Source organism: Moschus berezovskii, chromosome 17, assembly GCF_049115385.1.
Source record: "Moschus berezovskii isolate FMDL1 chromosome 17, NW_MosBer_1.0, whole genome shotgun sequence".
Lineage (NCBI taxonomy): Eukaryota > Metazoa > Chordata > Mammalia > Artiodactyla > Moschidae > Moschus > Moschus berezovskii.
Genome location: NC_142476.1, coordinates 52,215,795 through 52,236,967, shown reverse-complemented (window position 1 = coordinate 52,236,967; position 21,173 = coordinate 52,215,795). Strand labels below are relative to the sequence as shown.

General features: G+C 37.9%; 1 protein-coding gene across 5 annotated transcripts in view; it reads left to right on the top strand.

Moving 5' to 3' along the window:
• Positions 1–21,173, top strand: part of DNM3 (dynamin 3) — a 670,947-nt gene that overhangs the window by 648,299 nt on the left and 1,475 nt on the right. For 2 of the 5 annotated variants that reach the window (XM_088845465.1, XM_088845464.1), the window contains one exon: positions 12,024–12,416. The exons of the other annotated variants lie outside the window; for them this stretch is intronic. In XM_088845465.1, the coding sequence (XP_088701591.1) occupies positions 12,024–12,093 (70 nt within the window). In that variant the 3' untranslated portion in view covers positions 12,094–12,416. Of the gene's footprint in view, positions 1–12,023; positions 12,417–21,173 lie in introns of those variants that run through there. 5 annotated transcript variants of the gene reach the window in all.

Genomic DNA, 21,173 nt, shown 5'->3' with positions numbered 1-21,173 from the left:
ACATTACCAGTATTTAGATGAAGTTTAAGCTCATGTGGCAACTCTGACCAGAAACAGAATTCCTACAGAGGGCAGTGTCAAAAGCCACAAAGAACTGAGGCAGGCTCATCATGGCACAATACTTTCTTTTCTTTCTGGCTACTTTTCAGGCATCAGAGCCACACGGTAGGCAAATCCACAAATGAGTGCTCTAATTTCTGAAATTGTTTTTTAACTAATCCCATAAACACCAGGAACTGTCCACTCCTGTTTTCCAGTCAAAATTATCAGCTCACATGAATTGTAGAAAGAACACATTCCATCCAAGGACCAGGGGGAAAGATGCTTAATCAAAATAGTAAATGGCAAAATTCTCAGTTGCTCATGGTCAATGACAAGGCCAGGCCTTCTTGATTTTAATTGCTCAGACACATGGAGAATTCCAAATCTTCGTAAAGTCAGCACTTTCCCCCATTGGGATTAAACACTGAAAAACAGGATAATAGTATTCTGGCTGCTGTTATGGGAACCCAGTAAATGTGTAAGTTAATATAAAATTTAGAAGTAAACTTTATCCTTTTTCTGTTTTTGTTTTGTTTTTGAGAAAGAGAGAATAAGGGAAAGACTAGATAACCACCAACTAGATATGTCACCACAAGTGAATCCCCAAGCATCAATGGCAATTTTGAAACCCAAGAGAAAGGAGACCTCAGGTGGTTCTGAATATGATTTGAAAAATAACCTTATTTTACAATCAAATATGCCAGTTGCCTCCACCATGTAAATAGATACCTGTATTAGGTTTCAGATTTTCATGAGCAGCTTTATCTACATTTCAATATATTTTACATTCATCTAGCATGAGACATTTTATGATAAGAGGAGATGGGAAAGCCTTTTTTAAAGATATTTTGTAGCCCGGAGCATCTAAAATGGAATTATTCCACTTGGAAATGTATAATTATGTAAGGTATATTCTGTACCATGTGCATTTTTAAACTTTATATTAGGATTGCTTTTGAAGCCAGTTTTAAGGGTGAATGCAGTTTTTCCCTCAAATAAATCTCCTCCTAGTCTCATGCTCAAGTGTTTTCGCCAGAAAGTCTGCACTCTGCTTTGCCTTTTAGACCACCATTCATGGAGTAAAGCTATAAAAATGAGGAAAACGTCTACTTATTTTTAAAACAACTAGAATTTCTTTTTACTTCTTAGCAGTATTGGAAAGTATTTTAATAACTAAAATAATAAAACTTCATGTGAGGCCAGTGCTACCTTAATTATTGCCTCTTGGGGTGGAAAATTAAGGAAACATTAGTAAATGTGTTAACTAGAGAAACCACTGCAGTAATTTCCCTCCACGTAACTGGGTCTATAGTCACAATAAATCCATGCTGTACATATCCTTTGAATGAAAGAAAAGTTATAGATTTAGGGTTAGCAGTAGTATCAGAACTTTCAGGACTGAAATTAATGGACCATAAAAATCCCTGCAATTCATCAGTGGACTTTGATTAACCTACTTAAATGCTCTCCAGTTCAGTTTAGGGATCTGTGATGAGGGTTGTTAATATGATTGCTTGATTTGTTTTAATATTTCAAACACTCTAAACTACCCCATTACCATCTTAATACTCTAAAACTAATAAGTATTTGGAAATTCATTTTGAAGCACCGTATCTTTGAATAAACATGTTGAAATCGTGTTTCTTGCTTTTGCTTAAAACTTTGGTGTGTGATTGATGACATCTTGTAGATTTCCCTCTTTTTTTTTTTACTATACTCGCCTCCTTCAACCCAGGACCCTTTCCATTTGATATATAGTGTTTATTCAGTCTTGTGACTGAACAGCACATGGGGCATTCATGCCAATAACCATGGTTACTGTGTTGTTCCCTTCCCTGTAGAGCAAGAAGTCTCAGCAAAATATTCTTGAGGGTCATAGGGAACTTTTGCAACTTACAAATACTTTCCCAGTCTCTCTAGACTGTTCAGGTTTCTGTCAATATGTTGTTTTTTTATCATTAAAGTTAAACTTTACATTTTTGTCTGTGGATTTCATACCACTTATTAAAGTGCATTTTGAGGTACAAAAATATGGAGCTAGAATAACAAAGGTAGTGCTGACCACTGTCTCCAGTCCAGAAAGCAATGTTAAAGCAGAAAGGCAAGGTTTTAGGACATTTGTCTTTACTGCATTCTGATTGCATTCCTGCTTTGTTCCCCCATCCTTCTGATCCCTTTTGTCTCTAAGCTAGGCCCTACACCCAATTATATAGGACGGTCTTCCGTTGGTTACTTCTGTCGGACACCTGCCTTCTAGCTGTGTTTGGCAGGGCCGCCGGATGAGGTAATAATCAGAAGAAAATGTTCTGGTTTTTTGGCCCCATCCACATACAAGATTATTCAAAACAGTTTTCTGTGAGTGAGAACAGAGATGCTTTGCGATCCCTTGGTCTAACATTCTGTGGGGGTGTGGAGGAACAAAACTGTAAACTTTTTTGATCCCTTCTAGAAGAGTGAAAATATAAATTACATCTGCCTTTGCCATCCTCTCAGGGATGGTAACAGACAGATATATGTAGAAATGAGAGCCTCTCATTTGTAAACATTTTAGCTTTACTCTGTCCAGCCGTCTTCTTGAGCACAGCTCCCATGGTCATTACAGCAATGTTTTCCTAAAAGCATATTTTGTGAACTATTTCTCCAAGATGATGGCAGTTTTTGTAAGACAGATGCCTAAAAGACATATGGTTTTCATAGATTTTTCCGTCTAGACTAGCTTTATTTAGTGACTTTTGGCCTGAATTGGTCTAGTTAAAGTTTCTGTAGGAGCTTGTATAAAAATTTTAAATGTGGGCATACCATTAAGGTGTAAAACAAAAAGTTTGACTTCTTATTGGCGAACGATTAGAAGGGATTGGTTGAAAATTTCCTTCAGGTTAAGTAATTGTGATCATACTGTGCACCCACTCGTCCATCCTTCTCCCACAACACTGTCCAGAATGGAAAGGCTTACCCCCAAAATCCGGTAACTGTTAAATTCATATACTTCTCACTGTTTTCCTGAGTAAATTCTTTGTATTCCAGTTGATGTGTGTGAGTGTGTTAGAAAGCTGTAATTCTTTCTGCAGACTCTTTACATGGCCCAGGGGACTTATGATTCCTTGCCCTTTTAGCACCAGTTTTTACAAACACAGCATTTCTCTCATTAAAAAAAAAAAAGTGTCCAACAAGCCGCAGAGTAAAGGAGAAGGATATTCAGGAGCTTTTGTAGTGCCTTCAAACACTGATGAAGATTTCATTTTAAAATGGCAGTTTTTGAGCCAGCGTCAGAAGACTCATTTAGAAACAATATGATACTTCAAGAGGAAAAGAATAATTTCTACCCTTGCCTAGAAATCAACCTTTTGCTCCCTGACACCACAGATCCGTGCCCAGTTTAGCTGCATCAGAACACAGAGACTTGTGGAAGGGAGAAAATGTGGGCCATTCTGTCTTCGCACTGAGCGTTTAATTGGACTCGATCACATATTTGTTCACTGACTCGGCAGCTTGCAAAGCACACCACCTCTCTGTTTTTCTGTTTGCTTTCAGTGTTTTTGTTTTTCAAGCTTGAACTCTAAGGCATGTTAGAGCTCCTCCTGCTGGAATATTTTTAATCACTGGGATTCTAATTAGTAAACGGTACCTCGTCTCCATTTTTTCCTCTCGGACTGATACATGACCAGAAAAATACCATGTGGTGCATTTAAAACTGGCTTTTTTATTCACTAGGTGTCACAAGTCAGGCAGAAAGGAAACCTTGGTATAACATAAATCTTCTTTAAATCTTCAGATTCCTCATGCTCAGTTTTTGTTGTTACAAAAATAAGAGGAATTGGAAAGTTAACTTTTGCATCTATTCTAAGTACACATTTACCCCCTTTGAGGTCAGGCCCCAGGTCAGATATTCAGGCCCAGACGGTTCTTGCTGTCTGTCAGAAAGGAGAAAAGGTCTTTCCCACCTTTCCGATGCAGAAGTGAATTTTACAGTTTCCTAGAGAGATCCAGTGTTGCCTTGTTCCTCCCCATCCTTGTTTCTTTTCATTTCTTCTCCCTGACTTGAGATGACAAAGCAGTGTGCATCTCTGAAGTGAAAGTTCGCCTCTCCCAGTAGCTGGTCCTTAGCACCTCCTTCCCAACCTCTCCTCCTTCCCCCAAATGTCTGAATTGGCCAACCCCCTCCCCTGGTGCCTGGTGTGGGAGCGAGGGGAAGGGCAGGGAGGAGAGGACAGAAGACGATGCAGAGGGTCAGAAATAGCTTTGCCCCAGCCACCATCAGTGGGACTAGGTTTCTACACACATGCATGTAAGTTCTTAGATCTCTTTGGGGATTTCTTGAAAAAGAGAGAGAGGTAGAGAGGGAGACAGAAAGAAGGGAAAGAAGAGGAGAAAGAGACAGAGAAAAAAATCCTCGGAGGGGACACTGACTAACTTCATTCAATAACCATGTGCGTGTGACTCTCTTTAAAAACCACCTCCTTTCTCTCTGTGTAGTTTTCTCATCACTATCCTGACTCTTTCTGTTTCTTTGCATACCTTTTAATCTTTTTCTCTACGCAGCTTCTCTGTTGTCAGTGATATAGTACAGAAACTAAAATATAAAAATATCAGAAGTAACGCTTTTTAGGAATCATATTTTAAAACAAAAAACCCTCAAAAACTTTGTTTTGTGAATTAGGACTTGGATGAAAACAAGTAGTTTTGCCACTTGTGATAAAAAGTGAGACATTTGGTTTCTCAAGCTGACAATATTTTTTCCAGCTTTTTTATCCCCTTCATACATACTATCTCCTATCCCTGGAATGCCGGTACCCTCAACTTTTTCTGTTTTCTTTAAGCACTTTTAACACCCCCACCTCTTTCCATCTCCAGTCTAAGACTCCAGGTGTCCTTGAAACACTTGAGGCATAATCCTGTCATTGCACTTACCCAACTGTGGACACTGTTTACTTGTCTCTCTTCCCAGCTCAACTAGAAATTCCTGGGCAGTGACTGTCTTTATTTCTGTACCCCTAACGCTTTATACAGTACCTAGCACATAAACAAGCCTTATTGAGTGAATGAAAGAAAACAAAATGAGTTGATATACAATGTTTAATCAAAGTTTATTTTTAGAATTAGCCCAATATTTAGTGTATTTTAAGAAATGATTTAAACACACACTTTCTTGTTCTTGTGCTATTCCTTCTGTGCTAAAACCTTGCCTGGCTAATTCTTTTTACAAATCATAAACTGAGCGGAGTTCATGTAGGCATTTCATCCCTTAAGCTGCCTTTTTGCTGCAACCACAGAAGTGGGTTTATCTGTACCATCCTTATGGGTGGAACCCGAGTCAGACGTTTAAAATAAAGTGAAAGAAGTGTGGCAAGGTGGATTATATAACCAGTTATCTCAGAGATTAATTTATACAGTATATTATATGTTTGCATCTTCAAATAAAAATTACAGACTGTTTTTCCCCTTATGTTCTTATTTCAAAGTTCATCAGTTGATTCATACTTTCCCAATGACATACATTTAAAAATCATGGGTTCATTTTCACAGGGGGAAGAAATGCTGGCTCTAAAATGTAGCATGAGTTATATTAGAGAATTTCTCTTGAATCCTTTAAATGTACTCCAACTTCTCTGTTGTTTCCAACATCTACTGTAAAGTATTCTTGGACAGTACTGGCTCACTCTGTACCAAAGCTAAAAGGGCCAAAAATATGCTGGATAGCATCCTATAGTGTTTTTGACGATTACAAAATATTCTCTTGCATGTGGACAAAATCATGACTGTTCATAGCATTCTTCTGAACTTCGCCTTGGACTTTTTAGATATGCAAAACCTGTTTTTTTAAATAAATGCTCAAATTAAGAAGCAAAGCACAATGCTGTACTGAAATTTAAAAATACTGTGTCCCACAATCTGTTCTCTTAGAGCAGACATTAGCAAGAGAAAGTCCTGGGTCATAGTAAGCTACCTTTCCATTTCACCTGGAGGAGTGCTCCTGTCTGATTTATTCCTGGGGATGTTCACGTATTCATGTCCTTGAATTCCTGCTTGAGACACTGCCCCCTACAGGTACTGTGAAAGGCTGCAAGCAGGATAAGGAGTAATCTCAGGTCATGGGAAGTTTATAATGTTGCTCAGATGATAAACTTTGTATACATGCCTTAAACTTTGAAAAATGATGCAAGGATTAAGTTATTTAAGAGGGTCATGGAGAAGTAAGGCATTTCAGTTCCTGGGAAGGCGATACTATGGGCATCCCCCATTTAGCTGACTCAGACGCCACCAGAGTCATTTTTGCCTGAAGCCACTTGGGAACCAAGCACAGCAGAGTCCACTGTGGGAGGCACACATCATGATTTTAGAAAATTCAGAAGCAGTTTTTGCTTTTGTTCTCTAAGAAATTCATCCTGTGTAGCCCTCGAAAAGGAGAGATACTTTACTTCTTGTGCTTAGGTAGACAAAACCCTTCTTTTTTATCTTTTCATCATTAAGATCAAATGACCCTAAATGCAATTATGTGTAAATTAAATTTTGAAATACGTTATATTTTAAGGCTTTATCTATATCTAATAAGTGGAACTTATGGTATAAATTGCATATCCTTTTTATGCAAATAACTGTCCTTGTAGGCAAATATAATTCCCCTAAAAGTATCAGTCTTTGAATTTTTTAGGGTTTTTTAGTTTTTTTTAACTTGGGTCCACCTAACTAATTAGGCTGGGCTTCAGTCGTACCCTTTTCAAAGATGAGAATTTGGGATGCATGGTTAGATGTGCTTAGTGTCTGCACCCACTGCCATGTTCATGAGCAAGCTTCTCTAAACAAGTAGTTATTCTTCTGGTGATGACTAACAACAAAAAAAAAAAATTCCGTAGTATAATATCTCAGTCTTTACAAAATAAACTGAAAACCAATTTGACCCATGCTTGCATCTGATTTCCAAAGGTATCAAAGAATTTCTACAACCATTTCTTCATCTTTCTTAAGATTTTTTTCCCCAGCACTTTCTCTTTTTTTCTCGACTTTATCTGGCAAGTGAAATGAATTGCTAAGATAGCCAGGACAAAATCATTTATTATGTCTTCTGACAGTTTTCAAAGCACGGGACCAGCAGCATTAGCATAATCTGGGAACTTACTGGAAATGTCTCACCCCATAGAAAGTCTGTGTGGGACCTAGAAGCCTCTGTTTTAGCAAATCCTCCAGGGAGTTCTGATGTACAGTCTAGTTTCAGAGACATACCCTTAGAACATGCCCATGTGACTGCCCTATAGAAAGAATCCTGGCCTGGGAGTCCTGATATTTTGGTTTAAATAAGGAAAGGATGGAGCCTGAGCTACATAGGCCTAGTCTGGCTCACAAACTTATCGGATAGATAAATCTCACCTTCCATCCTGAAGAGAAAGACAGGAAGGGGCAGAAAGACCTAGCCATGTCAGTAATTGGTGTTACGATGCACCCCTGTTAAGATTGGTCACCCATTGTGAATACTCAGTACCAGCTAACCCAGAGAAGAGCAAATGAAGATTTAGTTCTCCCATTCTTAGAAGAGAACCAAATGAGACAATAAGAGAATTTATTCATTCTTCTCTCTTATCAGCGTAGCCAGTTTCTCCCCCACCATGCCACCCACCCCGTATGAACATTCGACTTTCTTACAAAATTTGTCATTGTCCAAAATACCACACCCAGCCTATCCCTGCAGCTACAAGTGCAACTTTAAGTATTACATCTTTCCCTTTGATTTGGAAGCAGAAACATGGCTCTTCTATCCTAACCATAAACCGCCCACACACCACACAGTGTTTCAATAAACACTAAGTGATGCAAGATGCTACATTTCAATATAATGGGTAATTTAATGAAGCCCATCTCTGTGCAAAGTAATGGAGGAAAATCTGGTACAAAACAAATAACTCTGCTTGGCCCAAAACAAACTGTCTTATGAGGTGAATGTCTTTGGAAACTCTTTGAATGGTTAGGAACTGGACCAATGAAATGAACCTTAACAGTAAACCTTAAATGTTTTTCTGGTGTTGACGTTGGCAAACATCTTAGCATTACTTATTAAGAAAATTCACACTGAACAACTTGATGCTCCTCTTGGATTGTTTCCTTTACAGATTATCAAGGGGTTATTGTTTAGAAATAAAACGGTGCTTATTTCTTCCAGAAGGGTTGACCAGCTCTTTAGGATTTTTAATTACTAAGTACATGTATGAGTTACTTTAACTTGAAACTAGGCTTATTTTAAAGATGTCATAATTATTTTAAGAGACCATGTGGAAATTTGATCTTTCTTCTTTTTCAATCATTAATTCACCACACAAGGTGCAGTGCCTATTTAGTGCCCTAGGGATTCCCTTAAAGTGCTCATAATGGATAGGTTCTCCTGATTTATTTATTTGAAAAAAAAAAATATCATGGGCCAAAGACAAAGCTGAGTTCTGGGATACAGTGGTGATCAAGACAAACAAAAGACCTGGCACATAACAGAAAGTTATATTTTTTTGGTTTCCTGCCTTGCCTTTTTTCTGCAATTGCCTATTATCGTTGACTTTGTCTTGTCTTAGCATTAACATGGTCCAAAGATTGGAGAAGAGATTAAGGAGAAGTTGCTATGCCATCAGAGTATTTCAATCTTTCTATTCTCTGTCCCTATCTTTGAGTCCATCCCTTCCACCTCCCCACTTAATTTCTAGTTTCTTTAACCCCATTATAGACCTACATTCTCCTGTGACTTTCAAATTTTATATGCCATGATTAAAATCATATTTGCCCCTGCTTTAACCACATTATTGTATTTTCAAGCTCTGAGCCTGAATTACAAAATTTTGCCTCACTTTTTCCACTTAAAATGGGGTGCTATAGTAAAACCACTTGCATACTTGTCTTAGCCCATTTGTATTCCACTATGAATAGATTTGAGTTTTTAAAAATTATGGAGCATAATACCGACCACATCGTACATGCTCAATAAATTATACATGCAATGCATAACTGGAAAGCATGTTACAGATCATCTAGTCTGAGTCTCCTGTGTCATAGATGAGAACACTGAGGCTTAGAGAAGTTGAGTGACTAATGATTATACAAATTGGCAGTTGGAGCTAAAATCCATATCTTTCAACTTCTGTGTAAACTTGCTGTCTCAAATATAAACCTCTGACAAATGCTTCAAAAAAAAGTTCCATTTCTGGCCTCGTTGGACCCCCTCTCCTTGAGCTAGTCTATACTCTAGCCTGTCTGAACATCTTTGAATAGGTACTTTTCAGTCATTCACTTGTTTGTCTGCTATTTAATAAATATTTATTCACTGTCTTCTAATCACATTATACTGGATATTGAATATATGTAATAAATACAGAATATGTAGTCTCTGCACTCAAGAAATTTGCAGTCTACTGGAGGACACAGGCCATAAGCTAGTAAATACATAATGGCAAACAGTTAAGTGCTATGAAATGTATGAAACCTTGAAGTGGTGAAGAGTGGTGGTTGGAAATTATCGAATGGTCAGGAAGTGCTGGGGTATGACACTTAAGCCAAGAACCAAAGAATCAGAAGAGAACTCAGTTACATTCCTTTCTCTCTTGGCTACAACACTTAGTCAAAGCTATCACATATGCATGGAACAGTTTCTAGCCCACCATGCTGTACTGTATTCTGCCCCTCGCTGCATTTGTCATTTCAAGTCTACTTTTTTCAAATAAAATCCCCTAATTAAGTCCATCCCATTATTGAGCCTTCTGGTAGAGTTTTGCTTTTTCAGGTTCAAATTCTGGCCAACTTTTCTGCTCCTCCTATAACTGCTAAAATGCTAAGAATATATTTCTATAGGTTATGTGACTAACTATCAAGCTCCCCGAGGAAGGGCCTATGATTTAGTATTTATTTCAAACATCTACTAAACAGTCAAGCAGTCAAATATCCTGTAGGTAGAGTTTCTAAGAATCTAAATCCTACACTCCATTGTAGCTTTTTTTTTTTGCTAGATCAGTGGCTATCATAAGTATTCATAAGTTGTTTCATACTTCTAGGAGTAACTTTCGTTTATTCATTTTTCAAATGTTCAATGAGTGAATGACAATCTCTGAGCTAGACACCACAAGAAGCTGAAGATGACTAAGACACAGTCCGTTTCTGGTCAGTGACAATAAACATATAAACCTAATTCTAGAAATACGTTGGGATGCTAGAGAAGCATCAAGATAGGAAAAGGTAGGTCAGAGAAGACTTCACCAAGGTGGGTGTTGAGGGAGGAATACAGTTCCAGCAGATAAACAAAAGAATCAGAAGAGAACTCTGATTGAGGACATCATTGACAGCAGCACCATACTAAACACTCTATGAAACAACTCAAGTGAACCTGACCTTTGGCCTCTGGCAAGTTCACATCAAAGGAGAAAATGGCTCGGTTCAAAGCCAGGATGTAAGTTAAATATATAACCGTTTCAAATGAAAATGAGCAGTATGCTAGTGAAAGGGCAGGTGTTTTTGCATTGTCATAAGCGAAAAGGAAATAACAGGAGGATTTTTCCCAGCAGGAAATTGCCAAAACATTTCTGGTGGTCACACTAGCTGGTAGCCTTTCTGCGGGAAAAGGACTTACTTGTTTACCCAAATTAAACAGCTAGTAGGAATTGGTTTAGTTCCGTACTGTGCATATAAAGTATCTGTAGTTACACTTTGAAAAACCGAGTGCTGCTTAAGTGATAAAACTTAATGTAAGAGGTTAAACTGGCATGCACCTTCCCAAGAAAAAACCTTTTCTCCACAGTTCCTTGGATATTTTTCAAGCACCGGAAGCAAAAGAAACTCTACTAAGATCTATGAGTTTGTGCTTGAGCCATCAGTACTTTTACCATTAACCAATGATACCTCTTGTTTTGATTTTTCCTTGACCATCTAATTTTAATCTTATAGCTGTGATTTTTAACATTGCCTAACCATTTTCTTTAGTTTTTCTAACTTCACTCCTTCATCCTGAGAAAGAGTATTTGATTGGATCAGTTTTGTGTGTCCAATAAAGAAGAAAATTTCATGACATGACAGTAATTCCAGAAAGGGGTGGGAAGGCTCTTTCTGAAAAATATCAATGGGAGAGTTTTATCAAGAAGAAAAGTTTCAACTTGCAGAATTTGTTGAATCTTATTGGCTATAAATATTACCCTCTGAGATATGACGTGTAAAGTCAAGTACACACATAAAAAGCTTATTAGTGCATTTAGGAAATAAATGTATGGGTTCAAGGAATAAAGAATATTAGTTGGTATAAAGCTGAAGATTGTCAGATACAGTAATATTTCATTATATGAAGTTTGTTTATTTAGAAACCTCAGCTATTAGAAACACTATTACCAATCAGAAATTGAGCAATAGTGTTATAAAAATAAAACTTTTAGGACCCAAAATAGGAGCCAGAGCTCATGCAATTTACTCAGGGACTCACCCTGAGCATGTTTATGCTTATTGTAGAGAACTCTAGAAACCTTGATTTTCTGATTTTCTAGTACCTAGTAAAGTAAAATATAGAATATATTGGAGAAGGCTACTGCTGAGGACAATGAGAAGTGATAATTAGCATCCTGAGAGGGAAAAAATAAAAGAGGAAGAACATTACATAAAACCCCTTTAGTCTCTGAGGCCTAAATACCTTACCAGTTCCTGGAGTGGGCATACTCTACTGGCTGAGAAATATGCAGTGTATTTCTGATGGCTTTTCTTTTTTTCAGATGGCTTTTAAATGATTTAATATTTTTATTAGTATTGGGAGGGAGGACTTCAGTTTTTAGAAAGATTTGCATATGAAAAATATCTCATTTTCATTAAAAAATGCTGGGTGAGTGAAAAGTAACAGTATTAAGTTATTACAGATGGCAACCATTCCTGCTAGCCTGTTTGTGCATGAGCATGTGAGTGATGGCTCTTTCTCAGTATCTTCGGGATAACCTTCTAGTAGTTACTTGACTTGTTTCTTTACCTTTCTCTTTCTCTCTTTCTAGCCGGAGACCACCCCCATCACCAACTCGTCCCACTATAATCCGTCCACTAGAATCCTCCCTGTTAGACTAAACGAAGTGTCTGGCATGGCAGTTAATTACTAATGAATTTTATGAAAGCAAAATATTTGATAACTGTTGCAGTAAATCATGAGTAGTCGCATGTATGGACACCAGTAGGCAAGTAACCAGTTTGACTAATGCTTTCATCACTCACCTTCATTGCTCATGGTATGTCAAACTTTGGGGGTTTGACTATTGAAAACTGCTGATTCTTTAAGGTTGTGTATGTTGTATCAACCAAAGTAGGTTGTATAGCAGCCCTCTGCTTTGTGGACCATTGGCCTACCCTGGCATATATTTGAAATTGCTTTGACAGGTTTCCCACATTACCTACCAGAGAGCCCATTCAGTATAATTAACAGATGGTGGGCTTAGACCTAAATGATATATACTTATTTTCCTGCATTCTGTTTTGACTGATGGAAATTATATTGTCTATTATAAGTGTTTCTGCCTACTCCATGATTACCTGTTTAGAGTCTCTCTCCTTCCTCTTTATTTCATAAAACTGCTAGGGACTAATTTTTAAAATTAAGATTCCTTAAAAATAAAACTTTTCCAGAAGCACAAAGTTGTTTGCAAAGGAAAAATTAATGCATTGCTTGCTCTAGAAGGCTTCTCATGCCAGTGTGTTTTTGCTTCGTGCTAGAAGCATATTCAACAGTGAATCAAAGCTTGCTTCTTGGTAGTCAGTCAGTAAATTTGGCTAGTTAGTTTCAGAGTTTAAGGAAGAAGCAAAATATCACATCTCAAGAAGTATCTGGACAAATGTAATTTCTTTATTTACCTATGTACTTATCTCCTCACAGATTACAGTGAAGGCTAGCATAGAAAATATTTAATTTTTTGTATTGATCTGATTTTAGGCATGACTGACTATACTTTGACACTAATTCCATTCGATTTATTTAGTTAGAGCAAAAATATGTCTCTCTTTCCATGATAATATGTAATTCCCTAATGCAAAAATTTAGCCTACCTTTGAAATAGTTTAATGTAACTTTTTATCCATTCTAGGTTTCCTTAATAAATCCTGAGCCATATTTAAAAAATGGGACCTGGCATGGAGAAGAATGATGCCCCGGTTTAAGAGCAGAGCTCATGCTCCTGCAGTCAAACAACTTCAGGGTCTCTTTCCAGGTCCTTCCAGAAAATAGTTAAGACATTGAGATTTAAAGCAAATTGGCAAATTCTAACATTTTTAAAATTTACAAGTGCAGCTTAGCCTGGGGGTTAATAGTTCAGTCTCGAGGCTGACTTTTGGACTACCTAGGAGTAGATGATTAGCATGTAGGAAACGGCCAGAAGCCAACTGGAATTTTGTCTGCTAACTGTCCCCAGACAGCAGACCAAATATTCACTGCATATTTGTGTCCCATGACACCGTTTCATGTTCTGCAGAAGTAAATCAGGTTAGCCAACTGAAATGTCTCCTTTTGAAAGCAGCAAACATGATTTGTACATTACCTTAACTTTAATTTCCTGTGTAGTTTATACCCAAAGCAGACACCCGTAAAGTATGAAGTAAAAACTTTTAACCGTTATTAAAAGGAGAACTTGCCAAGTTGAATGGTGTTGTTTTGAACTTATTCTAAAGGGTTAAAACTAGGCCACTCAGGCAAAAACCAGAGAATACAAGATTCACAAAAAGAGCCCTTCAACTTTTAAATTACAAGTGATTGTATAAAGAACTCCACCCTAAATCACCACCCTATATTTTCTCATATCTTATGTTTTCTCCTGGAAAAAAGTTAACTCTTTGTGAATGGAACAGAGGTGCAAGATACATACCATATTTTTAAAACAGCATTGCAGCTGAGTGGAAATATGTTAAGTAAAAGGAATAGTCTACAGTGAAATCTTTTCAGAAAATTTCCTCTTTTTAGGATTCCCTTTGCTTCTTCCTTTGAATTCTCTAAAATAGGCATCTAATGGATTATATACTTCAGGGTTTGGCTTTGTGCTATATGTGGTTTTGCGTTCTTCTGTATTTCAAAATTTTCCTTTGGTTAAAGGTAAATATTGTGGATAACCACTGGTGTGTTCTTAGATCAGCACAAACCATGTCAACGAAAATTGGAGATTTGTTTTCCCAGTTTCTTTGCACTGGTTTTATGCAGTCATAAACAATGGCATTTGTCACCTTTGGCTTTTGCTCTAGGTTTATAACCCCAGTCTCCCTGTCTCAGTTGTCTCATCCTGTGTGTCCGTTTTTGTTTTATTTTACTTCTAAGCTATTTCTAATAGAACCCAGCCTCTCCCCTGGAATTTCAGCATCATGTTGGAAAATATTTTCACTTTACTGCAGTACTGTGTCATGTGATCAGTATCAATCCCATTTCCCAAAGGGTTTGCATCCTATTAAAAGGAGGTGTCAATGTAAGTGAAGTCACAAGTTCTAGGATGTGCAGAGTTTGGAGGACAGCGTTCGTATCAGGCCTTTAGATGGGAATGTCACTTATTGAGCTTTCTAAGTGTTCCCCTGGTTCCTTCAGGTCTTTAGTGAAACTTCCCCCGGTTTCTTCAGTGTTGCCTGAACAACAGATGTAGCTCCATCATGTCTAGTATAATAAAACATACAGTGATTTTAGGATTTTGGAAAATAAACTGTGTGTTTATTTGATGGGTAAATCTATTTTATTGTCACATGCTAAATCTTGCATGCTTATTGACTAATTGGACCTGCCATCAACTCAGTTGTGGACAGATGATTGAAATAGTATTGATTTAGAACAGATATATTACATTTTCAGACGTCACCTACCAAAATGACTGCTCTGAATATTGCTTCTAGTTGTAGTCTGTAACATAGAAGAGCAGTAGGGTCTGTTTAATTAGCAAATTGCCTACTTGTTCAGATATGGACACTATTCCAAAACATGACAATAAAACCAAGTTCCTGTGATATAACCATAAGCCTTCTGACCTTAGAATTAAAGAGTAGTCAAATATATTCATTTTATGACTTTTTAGTATAGACTGTAGCCATAATTCTCAAGTATGAAATGGGACCTAATACCAGTATGTGACAAATGTTGTTTTCTGTGTACACATATACTTTCTATGCATGTGTCTCTATACAGACTATGTGTATAGTATATACATAGTAAATTTGTGTAAGTACATGTATTTTGTGCCCTTTTGGGCAAGTAGATTTAAAATTACTTGTTAAAATGCCACGAGCATGAATGTGATTGTATGTGTATCGTGTATATATGTATATGTATGGGTGTAAATATGTATACATGTGCTTTGTATGTGTGAGTATGAATTATTTTTTAAACTATGCTAATACAGGAGTTAGCCTTAGAGTATCTGCCATAATACGTGATAACAGTGGTTCATTTCCCAAACATACATGAGGTGTACAAAATTTTTTTGTATTGTATTCATTCTGAGAGGCACAAGGCTCAGAATTTCCATTACAACATGGTAGAATAACATCTTAAGGCAAAAAAATAATAATAATCTACAGACATTTACATTTAAATTCACAACATTGCTCTTAAAGAAGAAATTATCTTTGCCAATATAGCTAGCTCATAGTAAGTATAAGATCTGTAAACCTACCTTTAAGATCGCTGATAGAATTATAAAAATTATTCTTAGATTGCTGAGCTGAATCTTTTAAAGCTAAGTTGGTCTATATGGTCATCTTTTTCTCTATGGTAAATGTCAAAATTTTAGAGGGATCTATCAGTATAATAGTACAAGTAGTGGCTTTTTCTGAGTAAATTGCTTAAAATGCAGGGAAGAAGTTATGTAATACCTCAAAGGCAAGTCATCTATTCAGTTTTTCAGGTAGACATTTTTCATTTGTCAGACAGTATAATTATTTGAAATTGACAGGAATCTCCTTAACGTTGAGAATAAAGCTTAAATAGTAGGTCTTTGAACTATGGAACTTGATGAAAGAAGATAATATTTGAGACTCAAGCCATGAGTTTTGTATTATTTCACCAAGAGGACTGAAAGCTATGAACTCAGAGTTTAATGTGAATGAGGCTGTTGATAGTTTCCAAGAAACAGTTATTGGTTCACTAGATCGCTCATTCCTTTCTCAAAAGCTCAAGTGTGTCTTTTAGATAATCTTCAGTCATCCTGTCCAGTTGGTATGTTTAACATTACGTGGTGTTCTGTATTGTGGAATTTTAAGATTTTGAAGCATATGTTGTATATGCATTGCTCTCTGTATATATGTGTAAGAATGTCGGTATATATGAGAACAAAAAAGAGGGAACTCAAGGAAGAATCTCCTGTTTGTCTTAAGACCTGTTCATCCTGGTATATTGGTGAGACTTCTCACCTGTCTGGGCTTCCCTCGTGGCTCAGATGGTAAAGAACCCAACAGCAATATGGGAGACCTGGGTTGGGAAGATCCCCTGGAGAAGGGAATGGCAACCCACTCCAGTATTCTTGCCTGGAGAATTCCATGGACAGAGAAATCTGGCAGGCTTCAGTCCATGGGGTCGCAAAGAGTCAGACATGACTGAGCGACTTTCACACACACACACACACACACACACACACACTCACCTCTCTGGTCTGAAGTTTTACACATGGCTCAGCTCAAGGCTTCATTTCTTTTTTATTTTTACCCTCTGATTTCTTAATGTAATGATTTTTAAATTACTGTAAAATTATTCTGTCTAATCTCTTGCATTGTCTGTTGTCAATTTGATAAAAATGATCCTTCCCAATCAGAAATTCCACCATTACTTGATTTCTGTTTAATTTCATATGTATAGCCTTTGTTTTGCTTGCCTGTGTTTCTTTTCTCTCCCTTTTCAAAATCAAACTCGTTTTTTTGCTTTTTTATATTAAGAAGGAGTGTACAGAAGCAAAATCTTGCCTTTTGTGTCTATTCTTTAATTAATTTGAGCCAGAATACTTTCCACTGTCTTCTTGGCACTTTCAGGATTTCTTAATGCTGATATATATGGATGGACTCTGTGAATGGACATTTTGAAGCAACTTCCTTTAAATCCTGTATCATTCTAGAAGGTCATGTGTACCTATTGTGAAAATGTGAAGCTGTACTACTGAACCTGAAATAAATGATAACATTTGAAGGACTCCACCTTCCTCATTCTTGTATATATTTGAGTCATGTCTATGCTTATCGGTAAGATCTGACTTGTAAATACTTAGAACTCGTTTTAATCCAATTGTCCCAGGATTACCAGTATGGAAAATGATAGCATTTGGCATTACTGTCATTAATTTGGGGAAGAATGAGATTTTTAAAGGGATCAAGGTGAACAAATCAAAGGCAGGAGAGTGGGAAACGTTTTACTACTGACTTGAAGTCATTGTTTTACTAAGTTAAAGGACACAAACCTTAGGCTGCTGGAGTGTGCAAAGTGACACTTGCCAAGAAGCACCACGACACTTAGCTATTGAAAAGAAAGTGATTCTGAAAATCTAGGTCTACAGAAGGCATTTCTTACAGAAAGTAACTGAGCTTCTGACTCAACAGTTGACCTCCATTGTTTACTCATGGTGTGTTGATGGGAGAAGTTACTGCTTTTCGTTTCCCCCGTATTAAGAGAATGGAAGAGTGTTTAGTAGTTACACATGTCCTTATCCTAGCTGAATTTCCAGAGAATAAAGAAAGACTCTTTGTAAGAAGGGAATGGGAGGGGAGAAATTTTGATTTTCTTTCCCTTTGTGTTCAGCATAGACTCCTTGTGGAAAGATGAACTGGAAAGACTGTTGGATTAATTCACACTTTCCTGTTGTAATTTCTTTCTCATGTCTATACATGTTCTGTGAGAGGATCCATCAGTGTCTTCAGAGGAAGCCTCTTAATGGAAGAAAGAGTCAGGATGCGAATCCTGCTGTGCCCTTGTGTTGTGTGTGTCTTACTGCATGATTCTTTATTCAGAATTGTTCCTGATAGAAATACCAAAACCAAAGGGCCTTATTGTAACTGTTTGGCAGATTTCCATTTGTATTTTTAAAATAGTTCTGACATCAATGTAAATATCTGCCCAATTAGTTTTCAAGATTCTTGTTTTTCTCCTGGAATCTTTAAATCTCATACTGAGAAATACTCATTTCATCACACACCTGGCATTGCCCCTTTTAACACCATTTCTTGGAGTTCTTTCACACTGAAGCAGCCTGATACTTAGAGTGCATGCAAGAGATGTTGGCTAAAACTACAACTTTAATTTGGAGTTTCCCAAAGTCAACTCCATGAGATTTTAATGTTTTACACATTCATACACCAAGACCCTCTCGATTAAATATACTTGGGAAAAGATGACTACAAATTAAAGGTTTCTTTACTAGAAGACTCTACAGAAGCTTTCATATCAGATTACAGGGCTAGTGTCTCCATGTTTCTCAGATTTATTTTAATGTCAATGCTTTGTTCATAGAGCATCTATGAACTATACTACAGGACTAGTGTTCTGAGGTACATGCCTTAGGAAACACTGCTTTAGTGGCTTTAGGCCAAGTTCAGTTCAATTGCTCAGTTATGTCCAACTCTTTGCAACCCCATGAACCACAGCACACCAGGCCTCCCTATCCATCACCAACTGCCAGTGTCTACCCAAACCCATGTCCATTGAGTCAGTGATGCCATCCAACCATCTCATCCTTTGTCGTCCCCTTCTCCTCCTGCCCTCAATCTTTCCCAGCATCAGGGTCTTCTCAAATGAGTCAGCTCTTCGCATCAGGCAAATGCATTGAGTGAGATTATCCCAGTACAGACCATTACTAACACAAAGTTGGGTGATGAAATAAAATGTCATCGTTACCAGAGATCCCAATTTAGGAGCATCCTCCTGGTATTCTGGTGCTTTGTCACAGTGGGGTCTGAGACCCAACCAGGTAGGTCACACAGGAGCAGGAGGCCTGAAAGCAGATAGCGACAGACATGCCATGAGTCCTAGAGAACCTTGTGGAGAACTCAGATCATTTTCAATATGACGTTGACTCTCTCACTCCAAAGTGAGACAAAATACTGAAGGCTTGGGAAAGTGAGACAAGAAAGGCAATAAGAACAGGCGTTCTTCTCAATGCTTCTCTGATGATCTCCACTTTTAAGTCAACTTAGATCTCTCCCTTCACAAGAATACATTGGGGGTCATGTAATTACCTGAGAGAGGTATACTAAGCGAGTCCCAGTATTTTCAGCAAATGCCTTCAAACACTTCAGCATTGGGTTAAGTAACATAGAGCAGCAGTCCACAGCCTTTTTGGTTACAGGGATTGTTTTCGTGGAAGACAATTTTTCCACTCCTTTGAATTAATTACATTACCAAACAAGTCCATTCTAAAAGAGATCAGTCCTGGGTGTTCATTGGAAGGACTGATGCTAAAGCTGAAACTGCAATACTTTGGCCACCTCACGTGAAGAGTTGACTCACTGGAAAAGACTCTAATGCTGGGAGTGATTGGGGGCAGGAGGAGAAGGGGACGACAGAGAATGAGATGGCTGGATGGCATCACCGACTCGATGGACATGAGTTTGAGTGAACTCCGGGAGTTGGTGATGGACAGGGAGGCCTGGCGTGCTGTGATTCATGGGGTCGCAAAGAGTCAGACACAACTGAGCGACTGAACTGAACTGAACTGGAGTGTATTCTTGTGAAGGGAGAGATCTAAGTTGACTTAAAAGTAGAGATCACCAGAGAAACATTGAGAAGAACGGCTGTTCTTACTGTCTTTCTTGTCTCACTTTCCCAAGCCTTCAGGCTCACCCACTTCTCTGGGATGTGAAGTTATCTAAGTGATGGGCAAAGGAAACAAGCAGAGGATGTTTTGTGAGATTGTAACAGAAGAGAACAAGGTTATAAGGAAGGCCTTCCCAGGGCTCTTGCCAGAGGAATGTCACCATAAGAACAGATTGCAGCATTGAGGTAGATCCAAGAGAATGTGGGTAATTCATCATTCTTATGAATAATGGGGTCTTTTATGTATATATGAATTATGCCCGTGTTCCACACACGGTTTTTCCTGCCCCTTTACTTCCTGTTTTGGCCAAACGATTCTCTGAAGTTATTTTCAGAAAACTTAAGGAGGTATAACCTGAAATTATCATCTTGACTAGGGAGAATTTGCTTGTACAGTGAATGCTGGCATGATGAGCTTTCAAAAGTGTTAGCAACTCAGTATCCCCATTCAGTAGTCCAAACTCAATACTTCGTTTCAATTGTTAGAAGTGGCAACAATAGAAAGTTCCTTTGTTGCCCTTCATATAAAAAGCCCCAGTATTTTCAGCAAATGCCTCCAAGCATTTCAGCACTGTGTTAAGTAACATATAGCAGCAGCCCCAGCCTTTTTGGCTCCAGGGATCGGTTTCGTGGAAGACAATTTTTCCACTGACCAGGGCAGAGGTTCAGGGGGTGGGGATGATTTCAGGATGATTCAAATGCATTACATTTATTGTGCACTTTATTTCTAATTATTATTACTTCAGCTCAACCTCAGATTGAGTCATTATATCCCCATAGGTTGGGGATCCCTGATATAGAAGATTCTGGAAAAGAAATAGTAAAAAAAAAAAAAAAAAGGGCCAAGATCCGTAATAGAAGTAGCTCTGAGCCAATGTATGGTGTCATCACCAAGGAAGCCTTTTTGGCAACGAGTGGAAAGTTAGATACAGATGAGTGAAGAGGAAAGAAAAGAGCTAAGGGGATAAACATATACACATTTCTCTGATGGTTGAAGCAAACATTCTAGCTGTTCATGAAATATATTCCAAGACATAAAGCTTCTGACTCTGTTTCTGGACTAGAACACCAAACTCAAAACAGGAAAGTGCTTTGGCATATGCTGACAAAATGTCCCTTCAGCACTGTGGACTTGCTGTTCAGTTTAATGGCTCACCTCCCCACCCTGCTGAGGTCATTAAAGTGTTCTAAAGCCCCTTCAGAACTCAAAAATAGTTTCTGTTTGCTCCGCAGGTGATAAATCTCACCAAGCCTGACAGGAATTTAATTACACTTTCTTCACAAAAACACTAGGGATACCCATTACCTGGATCTCTAAAGCTAAAGCTTGCAGACCCCCCACAGTTGAAAGGTTATGGACCCATAATAAGTTCTTCATCATATAAATGGATGGGAGGCCTCC